This window comes from Tauraco erythrolophus, chromosome 10 (genome assembly GCF_009769465.1).
Source record: "Tauraco erythrolophus isolate bTauEry1 chromosome 10, bTauEry1.pri, whole genome shotgun sequence".
Classification (NCBI taxonomy): Eukaryota; Metazoa; Chordata; class Aves; order Musophagiformes; family Musophagidae; genus Tauraco; species Tauraco erythrolophus.
Genome location: NC_141474.1, coordinates 5730728 through 5744400, shown reverse-complemented (window position 1 = coordinate 5744400; position 13673 = coordinate 5730728). Strand labels below are relative to the sequence as shown.

General features: G+C 50.8%; 1 protein-coding gene across 1 annotated transcript in view; it reads left to right on the top strand.

Moving 5' to 3' along the window:
• Positions 1-10590, top strand: part of ACBD6 (acyl-CoA binding domain containing 6) — an 87124-nt gene extending 76534 nt beyond the window's left edge. Inside the window, exons 7-8 of the mRNA XM_086617646.1 lie at positions 6552-6582; positions 10376-10590. Coding sequence (XP_086473772.1) covers positions 6552-6582; positions 10376-10530 — 186 coding nt within the window. The 3' untranslated portion in view covers positions 10531-10590. The remainder of the gene's footprint in view (positions 1-6551; positions 6583-10375) is intronic.
• Positions 10591-13673: the final 3083 nt, after the last annotated feature.

Genomic DNA, 13673 nt, shown 5'->3' with positions numbered 1-13673 from the left:
TAGCCAGATGCAGGCTTTGGGAGGGAGCGAGTGGCAGTTCCTGGGCATCGTGTTCTCTCCGAGCTTTCTTAGATCTGGTTTGAACAGCAGCTTTGCAAGTGGAGAGCCCCTCCAAATGAGTGCACCTAACTGAACCAGGAGTGCGAGCTCAGTACGAGCAGGGAGGTCCCCAGACGGAAAGGTCCCCAGCTCTGAGGTTTGGCTTTAAAGGGCTTCAGCATCCCTCTTCCCTCGATCGTCGTTCTGAATCAAACAGAAGCTAATGCAATTTCCCTTGCCTTCCAGTAGCAGATAGTGCTGTAAGGGTCCCTGCCATTAGAAATGTAATAATTGCTTCTCTATGCAGATCTAATTTATCTGTGAGGCACTTAGAAGATCGGCCAAGCGATAGCCTGGCGGTAGGCTCTGGAGAAGGGCCCAAGAGGTGATGATACAGATCTGTCTAGCACCTTCCATCCTTACGGATATCTGCCCGGCACAGTGCAGGAAAAGGTCAGAATGGGAGGAAGAGGGCAGAGGAAAGAGCTCTCAGAGAGGGATGGTTCAGTAAGAGAGAGATCCCTGCCAAGCCTACCCACATGCAAAGGAGGTGGAAGATTTAACTGAGGAACCAAATTTATGGGATATCCAAGCCCTGCTCTTGTTAGCTTGGGCTATTTGCAATCCTCAAATGAGAGCTGCTCTTGATCAGTGGATGGATTTTGGGTTTGATTCTGCTGGAGGTTGCTCTGTATCTTTCGTCCCATGGTGTTGGTCTTTGGAGAATGCCTGAGCTGCCTTCGAGCTGGTACCAAGGATACACATCATGATGTCTTGCAACAGTCTACACTTAACATTAACAACCATAGCCTCTCAAGCACTTCACAAACACCAGCTAACCAGTTATCCTCGTATGGGCCACCCAGTCTAAAAAATGGGGAGAAAACGTAAAAAGTCTGCTTCATTTTCGTAGGGTTGGAGCTATTTCAGCTTAGAAGCAAGCTGGAGAGGGACTTCTTACAAGGGCAGGTAGTGATAGGACAAGGGCTAATGACATCGAACTGAGAGAGGGGAGATTTCGATTAGATCTAAGGAAGAAATTCTTCACTCTGAGGGTGGTGAGGCACTGGAACAGGTTGCCCAGAGGAGTTGTGGATGCCCCATCCATGGAAATGTTCAAGACTGCGTTGGATGAGGCTTTGAGCAGTCTGGTGTAGTGGAAGGTGTCCCTGCCTGAGGCAGAGGGGTTGGAACTAGATGATCTCTAACCAACCCAAACCATTCTGTGATTTTATGTTCTAACATCCAAAGCCGTTGGATGGTTCTGGATCTCAAATTGCATTGCTTTAAGGCTCAGGAGGCAACTAAAAGCAAAAGTCTACGTGCATGTGGGTGCACACTGGTATAGGGTAGGGATTTTGAAAGAAGAGGATCAAATTTCAAACTGAACCATTGCTTTTCTGTGACAGCATTTGCACACACAGCGATCCACTCGTCTGGCTGTTTCAATTGGGCACGTACATTCATGTATTAATGTACGTGTCCAAACCCAAATTTAAAAAAAAAGGCTGTATTGGAGCCATCTACTGAATTGTCTGGTGGAGTTTAGACTGGTTATATTAGCCCACATTGCCTGGTTTTACGTATCGATGGGTATTAGCATATAAATTCTGGGATGCTTTCAGCGGTAGTCTCACCCGCCGTCAGCTTGGGGATAAAATTTCAGAGAGAGAAAAAGGAGATGATGAGGTTAAAGTAAATTGTTGGGAAGTTGAAGTCTAAACTGGAAATAAATGAGAAATAAAACCCTTTTTAAAAGTGGAGGGAAGTATTTTCTTGCTATTTTTCATCTCCCTGGCTTGAGTGAGTGTGTGTCACGAGGCTGCAGAGATTTATATTCACAGCTCCCGAGCACCAGTGCTTGTTCAGAAGCTGTATTATTCGAGCCCTTTTTATTCACTCACCTTCTAAAGATGTAGTGTAAATATTTATCTTCCCTCTGGCCCATCCATGCTGCCCCGGACCCAGCGCTGTTAAACACTCTTATCACCTCATCGGTCTTATCTCCTGCGATCCCTGCCAACATTTGGAGCCTGTCAATGGGAACAAGCGTGCACCTTAAAAGGTGCCACAAATGAAGAGAAAGAAGAGGTGAGGTGGAGGAGAGAATACCTTAAAATAAAGGGTGCACGTGCTGTCCTTCAAAAGGGAGAGGTTAGTGTGTATGTTTTCTGCCGTGCTTTTCATGCTCACGGTGTCCACGCTTGGAGATGTGGATGAAGGCATGGAGATGAGGTCTCGGTGTGGACCAGCACTCGAGGAGGTATGGGGGTCCTGTGCAGGCCCTCGCAGCTGGTGTGGACAGCTGTCCAGCCCCAGATTCATCACCAATACAGGGTCTAGCTGGACCAAAGTTTGCCCAGGTAACCAGCATGGGTTTGTTTTTCCTCTTTCTGCACTTGTGCTAAGTAAAACGTGTGAGATGGAAGAAGAGACAGTGTCTCCCTTAGGGCCACTCTCCTGCTCGCAGAGGTTTCTGAACGCAGCCTGGAGAGCAAGTTGTTTTAAAAATTGTCCCGTGGAACCAGCGCGGTCAAACACCGGCACGGCAAGGTCTGCTTGCCATGATGGGACAGCAGGAATTGTGTTCTATAGCGTGTGCGGCATCTCAGCAGGGCTCAGCCAAGCCTGTTCCATGTCTCTGCCCCTCAGTCCAGAAACCTTGTGTTAGGTTAAGCAGGGTACAGAAATTCCCGAGGAATGAACATGGGATGGCAACACCAATATAATCCTATCACTTAGAAGACAAAATTGACGTGTAGTAGCCATAGTACCACTTAACGGATAAGACAGTTGGTCCATCTGCGCTCGGTCCATCTTCTCTCATTTCTCTTGCTTAAATTTCTCAGGAGCAGAACAAAATCCTGTTATCCAATAAGTTACCCACTGGTAGTTGGATTTTCATTGAGTGACATCTGTCACAGAGCATGGACATAGGAGGTACCGGTGATTTTGTAGCAGATTTTGTTTTGATGGTTTTGGTAGATGTGGACGGTTGGTTTTATTTCTGAAGTCTTTGGAAATGCTCTCATCTCCCTTGAGGGCCATGCAGCTTGGCTGTCATCCTGCTGCAGCCAGATGTGCCGGGAGGCTGTGAAAGGCACTGGGGATGGCACACGGCGTTAGGAGGCGAGAGGGAAGCTTGGAATCGAGCTGTTGTTGGTCGGTAACTTGCGTGCGTCGGACCGAGTGCTCCCGCATTTGAGTGTGTAATGGTCTTTCCGGCCTTTCTGGTCATCTTCTGTTTGCCTTTATGGGTTCTGTCATTTCTATGAGCTCCTTCTTTTTATAGACTGGGTATTGCTGAAGGAGCTGTGGGACAGGTACCCACCAGCACCTTGCAAGCCGAAAGCAAAGCTGTACAGAAACAGTCCACATTACTGCTTTGAGCCTGGCCTTTTCCTCCTCTCATGCTGAAGTTCACTGAATCAGAGCACTGATTGCCTCCTGTTTATGTCCTGTTGACATTATTCCAGTTGATGCGTGATGATGAAAGGGCGTTTCTCGGAGGCATCCTGGCATAGAGCAGAGCTCGGCATTGGCCCGGAGCTGCCCATCTCTTCTTCTGCACTCCCCGACACCAGCTCACCTACCCAACACCTTCTCTTTGTGCTCCTCTTGTGCTACAGAGCTCATGTTGGGGGGAAAAAAAAAGTCTTCCATTTCTTTTTATGTTCCTTAGCACAGAAATGATAATGCACCGTGATTACCTAACTTCCCATAGGCACTGTTTGGAAATAACTGGGTACGTTATTGAGGCTTTTATGTTAAAGATTTATCAAATGGTTGGTTTCCGTGTGCATCGATAGACTCTGGGTCTTGTTGTACTTGCAGCATTGTATGATTTACATTTCTGTAATCTGAAAGCTAAATTGGTGAGAGAAGTAGTAAACAATCATGACAAACATCCCTCTCCAACTCGGTGCTTTGTATAAAATTCTCCAACAAGTATCCTGATGGGTTTCAATGGAGAAAAATGAGCTGCCTCTGCTTGCAAGCCAAATGAGCGAAACGTTCCAGAAACCACCAGCATCTCTGCATTCCTCCTGCTCTGGAGGATGCCATCAGGACGCCCCACTCCCACCTGGTGCCAACAATCCCAGGCTGGGCGGTGACATTTACCAGTGCCCTGGGTAGTGTGAGTACAGAGGCTGTGGCAGGCTGTCCCTGTCTGCTCGCCTTTGGGGTCATTTGTCCCAACAGGGGCACATCTTGGGAGAAGGACACACCATGCATTGCTTCGGATGCTCCAGAAACCGCTGCTTTCTGTCACACGTCAGGAAACATCCCTCGCATCAAGGCCAGCTCCAGTTCACATTAAGACTTCTGCACGTCGTCTTTCATTGTAAAACAAACATTTCCAGCGCCTGGTAGGCAGTATTCGTCTCACGTAATTTCCGCAGTGGGAGCTGTAATCCTCACTTTCACGGCCCATCTCTGATTAGTTTCCAGGTGTGAGCGTTTCACGCCGAAGGCTCGGCGCTGCCGTACCTGGAGCCAAGCTCTGTGCACAGAGTGGATGGCTACGTTGGGCTCCGATTAGCCATGGTGCTCCAAAAAGGCAAATCAACGAGGGATCGAGATCAGGAGCCTCCCAAGGGCATTTCAAGGCCCTTAGTGAGTGACCACACTAGAGCTTTTTCCATTTACCTGGATTAAAATTTGTCACAGAGAAGAACACAAGCAAATAGCATAGCATCTGAGAAGTGTAACAAAATAGCATTTGGCCAGCCCTCAGGCTCAAAAGGGAGGAAAAAACTATCCACAGCGTAAAAATCCACAGCGTAAATAAAGCGTAAACCATGTTTGCATAACATTGAGTTAATAGTTCTTTTTAAAAACCACACTGGGATTATGGAGCTGCATTTCGTATGCTGGGACTTGCGCTCTCTTTTCAGCCCAATAAATTCCAGAAAGTACATCTAAGAGAAATGAAAAGCCTCATTAGCCCCCAGCCTCCTGCTGAAGCAGCAGTGCTTTACGCAGGCCTTGGGAAGAGGAGTAAATGGCTGTCATATTCCTGGAGCAGTCCCGTGTATTTTATAAGGAGTTTTGCACCAAAGCGTTCCTGTGGAAAGGGATTCCTGCTGCAAATCTCCGGTCCCGTTCACCTGCGGGGTTTGTTGGCTACAATTTCGAAAGCGGCGATGCAGAGGGGACCTGGCTTCCCATCCCCCTGCATCACACAGCCCGCATATTCCAATAACTCATTCCGAGTGCTCCCGCCTCTTCTTCCCCACCCCTGCTCCGTGTTTTGCTGAAGTCAGTGCCAGCTCTGTCACTCATTCCTAGTTCCTCAGCTGAACAGAGTTAATAATATCAAACAGAATACCAGGCTGGGAAACCAGAAGTCCCCAAACATCTACAGGTGGGTTTTTCTACCTGTTTTCTTGTTCTTCTGGTCCCTTTCGCCTGCTGCAGAATCCACGGCAAGCTGTAGAATTTGCACCTTAATCCCAAAGATGATGGTAATTAAAAACTTAAGTCTCCATAAACAGATGCAAATAAATTAAAGAGGCGAAGAACTGAATTAGAGGCTAATCCTGGTGGGGCAGTGAAAGCAAAGGGGCCGGTAATTCCTTCCGTCTGTTATTTCACCTGTTCCTGTGGCAGGACGAGGCCGCGGCACGGCGCTGGGTTTGCGCTGCCGTACGTGCTACGCGAGCGCCGGCTGCTCACCGGCAAAGCGCTGCCCGTGCTTGCCGAGCCTGGGAGCGGGACACGCTTCCCAAACCCTTGCAGCTGACGTATGTCTTAGCTTAAAGAGGGAGTTGTGTGCCCACGGCTTCAAATCACGCCGTCGGCTTTGCCCTTTGCGCCGCAGGTGTTGCACAAGGATGAGTTCGGCAGCCGGCTCTCGTTCCGAAGCTCTGTGCGTAGCCCTTTCCTCCCCACCGTTCTGCAGAGACACCAGCAACCCAACAGAAATTATTCGAGCTTTGGGTCCACCTTTGTCCAAATTCTGAATTCTGAAGAGCGAGGATCTAAGATTTATTCAGTTGGAAGAAAAGTGGGTGGGTTTTTTTTTTTTTCCCCTGTGAAATCCTTTGTGCTGAAGAGCGCAGCGTGCCGAGCTGTGCCAGCTTCCTGGTGCTTTACCCTTCTCTTGAGGAGCTGGATAAGGCTGTGCTTGCCCAGAAATTCTTGGTAGGCATTTTCAGATGCCGCTACAGCGTCAGGATCAGTGAGGGTCCCAAAATAAGGCCGTAGGATTGAAATCTTTCATTTTTATGGGCTGGAAGTGATAACGCTACGGACTGAGTTATACTCACGTCATGACGTGATCCACGCACTCTTGTGCATGGATAGGTATTGATTATCCATCAATACGGATTGATGGCGGATGATGATTCAAAGCCTGGCTGCCGGGTAGCTGGGTGTCCTGGGCTCTTTATCTAGTCAATTAAAATATTGCCGTGATTCGGCTTATTTATTTAAAACGGGGATTTACTTGTAGCACCACGATGTTACCTGTACCTAAATCTAAAATCAAGTCTCTCATTCCTTTTCAGGACGGGGAAGGCCAGACTGCACTCCATTATGGTAAGCTGCCTTTCAACTTGTTTTTTCCCTCTTAACAAGGTGGATTTCCAGCTGGTAGTGTGTCTCTGAGAGCCACTCCTGGGTCTGGAGACGGCACAGCCGCGGGATTCTAAGTCCCTTAACCATTGAGAGGGGGGTCTGTACCAGCTTGAACAGATTCCACAGGTGAAGGGAAGGGGACGAGCAAGATGGTCTTCACCTCCACGTGACCTCTTTGGTCACCACTGAGAGAGCAGCAGCTTCCCTACTACCACAACCAGCAGAGCGAAGCGAAACACCTGTTTGTGTCCCTCCTACAATTACGCACTAATTAGATACGAGGTTTTTGTAGGAATCCTTTTGATTGAAAGACTGTTCTATCTCCAATTGAGAAAAGTAGAGACTAAAGCGATACACGCAGTGCTGATGTGCGGGGAATAGGAAAAATGTATCGATTTAATCTAGATCCTTATTTTTTTCCAAAATTAAGACATACCAGTTCTTATTTTGTGCTCTCTCTTGATGCCTGTCACTGTGTAATTAAGAGCATACTTGTCATTCTGAAGTGTTTGTGTCTTTTTCTCTCTTCCCATCTCTCCTTAAGGACATTAGCAGGATAACAAAATTGTTTTGCAGACCGTCGGTCCGAGGCACAGCGTTTGGATCTGGATCTAAACTACCAGATTCCAGGGCCCCAGAGCCGAGACTGTAATTACAACAATGTATGGTTCCTCCCCATATCATCTTTCCTGTAGGATACTGTATTTTTCAAATTCTTATCCTTCTGACTGAAGTAGCAAATCGGTTGCTTAGTACTGCAGCATCTGCAGAACAACAGCACTGAAATGCCACGTTGCCTCTTTCTCTGCCCATCTCTTTCCACATTTTGGGCTTCATTCCTCCCAGGGAGATGCTCTCCCCTGCTCCCGACTCCGGCACCGACATCTGCCTACCGAGGAGTGCACAGTGGATTATAGTAGGTTGTGCAAAAGCGTAGCATGTGTTATCCACGAGCACCTGCTTCAAGCAAGTTCAATATGTGAAAGCAGAAGATGGATGCATCACCTCAATGTGTATTATTTGCAGGTGGTTTAAGTAAATTACTTACTGGCTGGTGGTCGAAGCTGGTTCTTCGACACCAGCAAACAAACACAACTGATTTAATTAACATTATTTCAGAAATGGTTTCTCTGATCCACCCAGCTCAGCTGTTTCAATAGTTACAGTTTACCAGGGTTTTTTTCCTCCATATTTTAAGTGTTAAAATTTTTAGTTCCCCGCGAGTATTGTCCCAGCTCCCCTCCCTGTAAATCATCTTTGAGGAAGCCCCTCTGGGTCACCAGCACAGAGGTCCGGCGTGCCCATGGGTGCCCCGCTGACCCTGGCTGACCGTCAGGCTGTCCTCATTCCCTTACTTAGCTGATCCGCTCATAAATCACCTCGATTTTGAAAACAGCTTGTTCAACGAGCGAACGGTTTGGAGTTGAGTGGTTCTTGGCCTGAAACTGGAACTCACTGAAAACCTCCTGATACCGCCTCGGTCAGCACTTCGTAACCAAGCCATTACGGCAGGGAGATGCAAGAGCTCATATGAAAACCATCTCTGATGGTGCTGAGCAGAGCGGTGCCGTATCAAGGCCTTCCCTTTGTCAGAGGCCGTCCAGGGAAGGGTTAAATCCCGTGAGCGAGGCCATCGAGACAGCCACTGCTTTTAGGGTGTCTCCATCCCTTTTTACGAGGCGGCGTGGCCTGACAGCTGTCCTTGCGGTGACAGCTCTCCTGATTACAGCCGGTGTCAAACCGCGTCCTGCTGCGGGTTATAAATCCTGTCTCCTTCCGACGGGCACCGACCCCGGGTTTAATCGGAGGTTAAGTGGAGGCCAGCCGGCAGCGCGGTCCGAAGGCACCGGCTCGCCAGCGGGACCCACCGCGGGACCTACTCTCCTCCGATCGGTGCCGCGATGATCCATATGAGCACGGTCTCCTCGCTAAACGGCCCGTTAGTCTTCGCTCCTCTCCATCCATCCATCCATCCATCCACCCACCCGTCGGGAATACTAAAATCATTGCCGCTGCCTCTCCCAGAGGAAATCAAGGCTTCTCCGAGCACTTGTGGCCACGTGGCCGCGGAGTGGGCAGGCTCTGTATCCTCATGGGTGCTCCGGCTTCCCTGCAAAGCACCATCTGTTCGGCTCTTTCTGTGCCGTGGCAGGGCAGTGGGAGGGGATGCTGGAGGGAAAATAAATAATATTAAAAAAAAAAAAAAAAAAAGAAGAAATTCATCATCTGAACCCTGAGGATTAATGGAGTCGGAAGGCGAACTGCGCTGAATGGAAATTCATCTTCACCCGTGCCAGTGGCAGGGCTGCCGCTCCGGCCCTTGACAAATCGAGGGTCCCAGGGTGCAATAAATCCAGCAGCTGTGCTCATCCCCGGGGATGTCCCTGGCCCGCTCCAGGACACAGGCTGTGCCTGCCAGCATCACTGGGCAAGAAAACCACCTTTCCCCATGCGGGCACCAGCTCCCGATCCCCAGGAGCTGCGGCTGCAGCTTCCTTGGCACGTCTGGAAGTCTGCTTTCCGCAGGTGTGCTCTGCAGTCACCCCGGGACCTTCCCCGCCAGCCCTTCAGCTCAGCCTCACCCACACCCCACCTGCTTCCTCATCAACCTCTTCCCGTCCTTTTTCCCCCCTTTTTTTTATGTTTTCAGTATCAGCTCGAATCACATGTCAAATTGCTTTTAATTAAACATTGCTGCTTGTCCCTTTGGGTCAGTAGAAAACTGCAGAGTAATGCAAAAGACACTCTAATTACTACATTTAACGGCAAAAAAGAGTGAGTCGGTTACATCATAAAAGCGTCTGAAATATAATTAAAACCAGTCACTACCAGTGCGAGAGGAAGCTGCCAGCCTCGCGGTCTCGTACAGCAGGTCGGGGCCGAGGCAGTTTTTGGCTTCACTGGGACCTGCATTGCGTGGGCTTAAAGGAAAATCCCGGGACTGGGACTTCTGCTGATATCAGCCAAGTCCAGCTATTCAATGTTAAGAGTTTTCCTGGTTTTCCTGGTTCTTATTTTTTAACATCCTTAGGCAAGGTTGGAGAGCTGCCAGGCTGTTACCTCCTCGGGACAGGGAACTAGCTTGGGTCAAGCTTTATTCTATTTTGACAGAGTAAATCGGGGTTGAAAAAAATAGTTGCTAGTGGAGATACGGGTTAGCAATCACAGCGGTGCCATTACCAACCGTCCGTGGGCACAAGTGCCTGCACTGGGAGCTGGTGCTCAGGGAAGGGCCGGCCGGCAGCTAAAATCCATCCGAATTTTCTATAAGGAGAAATGATGGCTGAACACAGGGAGCAAGACAGTACTGACCATGTCCTGCCCAGGACGTGGGGCCCTGAGAGCTTCAGGAGGCAGGTGAGGGGCAGGGGTTTATAAGTGTGTTATAAATTACAAATACATTTAAATTCTGGGTACAAAAGTGGGCAGGGAATGCCTTCCCAGGTGCCACTGCTGGGCTACGGGCTCAGGGTGATGGTGGCACCAGCAACACCTTCTCAGGACTGCTTGCATTCTGTCTTTCCTCTTTCCTTTGCACTATTAAATCCAAAGCCAAGTTATGCGTTGAGTGCCAAACACTGCCCTGAAAAACGATCAGCTCCGCCTGGCCGGGTGCTGAGACCATGTCTCCTGCCTCTGGAAGGAGGAGAAGCATGGGAAGCCACCAGCTTCAGCACCGCTCCGGAAAGGCCTGTCACCGTCACCTCGGGTCAGGATCCCCAGACTGACTTGACTCTTCCCTTTCTCCCTCCAGCTGCCGCCTGCGAGTTTTTGGACATCGTGGAGCTGCTGCTGAAGTCGGGAGCCGACCCCACGCTGCGGGACCAGGAGGGCTGCCTGCCCGAGGAGGTGACAGACTGTAAAGCCATCACGGCGGCTCTGCAGCTGCACACCGCCGGCCAGACCTAACCCCGCGGCGCCGCACGGCGGGGAGGACAGACGCTCCGCAATAACACCCCTGCTCTTCCCCTGCTGCCCTCCCAAACGCCGGGGGGGGTTCGAAGGGGAGCTTTTGGAGCACGGGGTTCGGGTGGGCTCTCCGGCACGAGGGCTGGCTGGCCAAGCGCATATCGTGGGCAGGATGGGATCAGGGTTTTGCATGCTCTGATGTTTATTAGTATTTGGGGGGGGAGGGGGGGGAGCAAGGGAGGGAGGAGAGGGCCTAGAGAAAGCCCCAAGTATTGTTTTAATGTATTAAAAACAAGTACTGCATCAGCTGTCTCAGTCCAGGACCTCGCTGGGGAGGGCTGCTGGGCCCGGTGAGATGCTCAGCTCTGCCTTTGGGTTGTGTTTTGGTTTTTTGTTTTTTTTTTTTCTCTTGGGTCCAAACAAAATGTTATAAATAAAAAGAAAAGCACAGTGTTGGGACGGAGCCTCTGTGTGTTTGTCTGCTGGGAATGACTTGGTTCCTTGGAAGCAATAAAGACGGGAGGCAGCTCAGCGCTCTCGTAACCCTTGGAGAGCACTACTCAAGCTCTCGTCCTGGGGAGAGAGGGCTGCGAAAGCCAGTGGGGTCATACAGCTGTCTGTCCGTCTGTCCGTCCCTCTAGTTCTCACCTGACATACGTAAGACAAGTGTTTTATGGCTAAAAAGAGTAACTGTCACAGTCCAAACCAGGACACCAGCCTGTCCAAGCTGAGAGGACTTTTGCCACATCACACGACCACTTTGGTGAATTAAATGGCATCAACACGCCACCTCCACCAGCAGCTCCAGGTCCCGTCGCGTGCTGGTCCCCGGGGTGGCTTGTCGAGGGCTGAGGGTTTGTAAGAGCACGGCACGGACATAAACCTGCACTCACCCTGTCACCCCCGTGGGCCTGTCTTGGACATTTCGTGGTCATCTCAGCTGGACAAATACCCAAAAAATGGGAAAGATGCCTTGTGGCGATGCCTTGGGTGCTGGAATGAGGTGGGATGGGTGAAGGGCTTACCCCTTCATCATCAGGATCCCCCCAGGCCATGCCGGTGGGTCGGCCGGGGAGCTGCCGGGGATGAGTTTGTGCTTTGAGCTGACTCGGGGCTGGGGTGGGTGTACACAGCAAGGGGAGGCTGTGGCTGCCCCAGGGAGCGTTGCCATGCTGCTTGCTTTTCCCCAGACAAGGAGATTTACAGCCTGGGAAGTGTGTAGGAAATCTCCATCGCTGTGACGATGGAAGCTACTTGCAGCCTCTCAAAAAAAAAAGAAAAAACTGCCTCCTACCAGGAGCGTGGACAGCAAAAATAAAATATGTCTTGCGCCTCTGTTTGCACTTTCGCATCTGGATGTGAAGGAAGTGAAGCCACCGGGGCGCGACGCACGGAGCTGCTCCGCCAGCTTCGGGATGGAGACGTGGTGGCAGCGAGGCTGGGGACAAGCACGGCCACCCGTGCACGGTGCCATGATGCACAGCCGCTGCCTGGCTTGATGGACATGCTGGGTAATAAAGATAAATAAATAAATAAACAAAAAAAACAGGGATGAAAAGCAGTAGCCGGGATGCCCACGCTTTCAGAGAGCACATTTGGGGGCTGAGCGCTCAGCCCTTGAGATGTTTATAGCACTTTAGGGCTGTTTGCGAGGTTGGAGCCTTTCCAAAAAAGAAAAAAAAAAAAAGGCAGGGAGGCAAGGGGAGGGGGGAAAAAAAAAGAGAAAGACATATATTATTGTTTATAATCTGCTTTATTCAGCCAAACCTTTCCCCAGCAGCCTTGCGGATTGCTGTTTAAATCCCTCGGTGCCTTTAACTACCGATGGAGAAAGTGGTTAATGTGCATTCGCCCTAAGCTTGGCATCTACTCCAGGAAATCACTTTAATTGAGAAGCATTAAATGTTAAAATGATTAAAAATATAGAAAGCCAACACACCGGTGCCCACAGAGGGGTTTGGACCACCCCCACCCCCTGGCACAGCTCTTCCAGCTCACCTGTGCCCGTCAAGCGATGGCGGTGGGAAAGCTGTGGGCACGTTGGGGTGCCACCTGGCAGGGATGGAGGTGCCCACCCCAAACCCACCCACCTCTCCATCCCTAAAAAAAACAGGCCAAGATACGACAACCGCTGTCACTTGGCCCAGCCAGGGACGGCAGCTCCTCCATCCAGACAAGACCCGGGGGCTGCCGATCCCGAAGAGCCGGTGGTGCGGCAGCAGGTGATGCCGACAGTGGCGGCTGCCCTCCCGTTGAGGAAGAAACATCCCAAAGACAGCAGCTGCTAAAGAGCATCCCGAGTTTATTTGACATCGCCGTCCCTCAAGGCGAGGGGGTCACCGTACACATCTCATGCCAACGCACAGGAGGCAGGGTACAAAAGCAACGCCCCAGGCCCAAAGTCGGGGGGATGGCAGGGTCCTTTCTCCCCAAAGACATGGCAATAAATAAGGTTGTATTCTTCGAAATTTTTTATTATTATTATTATTTTTGTTGGGTTTTTCATTTTTTTCCTTTTTTTTTTTTTTTCTCCCCCCCTCCCCCCCAAGGAAACAAGACTCTCACTTTCTGGAACTGTACAAAATTTACATAGCGAAGGGAGCGGGGAGGGGGTGGCGGCGTCTGGCCTTGTCAAAGGGAGCTGGAGAGCAGCAGGCACAGCCCCCCACCATCCCCTCCCCACCAGCCGCCCGCGGTGCCCGGCGGAGCCGGGGGCTTGGCACGAAGCAGCACCCAAGGGTGGCAGGGAGGCACATGGGTGCAGCTGGGGCAACTGCTGCGGCACCCGCACACCCAGCCGGGGGGGCAAGGAGGGACAGGGACAGACCGCTGATGTGCTTTCTTCTGTGGCATTTTTTTTTTTTTTCCCTTTGCAGCCGGCTAACTGGATCTGCCACCAGCCCTCCCTGAAGGGCACCCTGGGACCATCAGCATCACCCCAGAGCCAGGGGGATGGCGGGAACCCCACAACCAGGGCATCCTTGTGGGGCCAGGGCAGAGCCCAGCAGTGAGCATGGAGCTGGATTTTATCCGTGGATCTGAATGCCTCGGGCCTGGCAAGGGCAGGGGGTGTGGGCTGTGCCAGGGGGAGGTGGGCAGGTGGCCATCACAAGCCCAGGGATGTGGGTTTTGAGAAAGGGGCT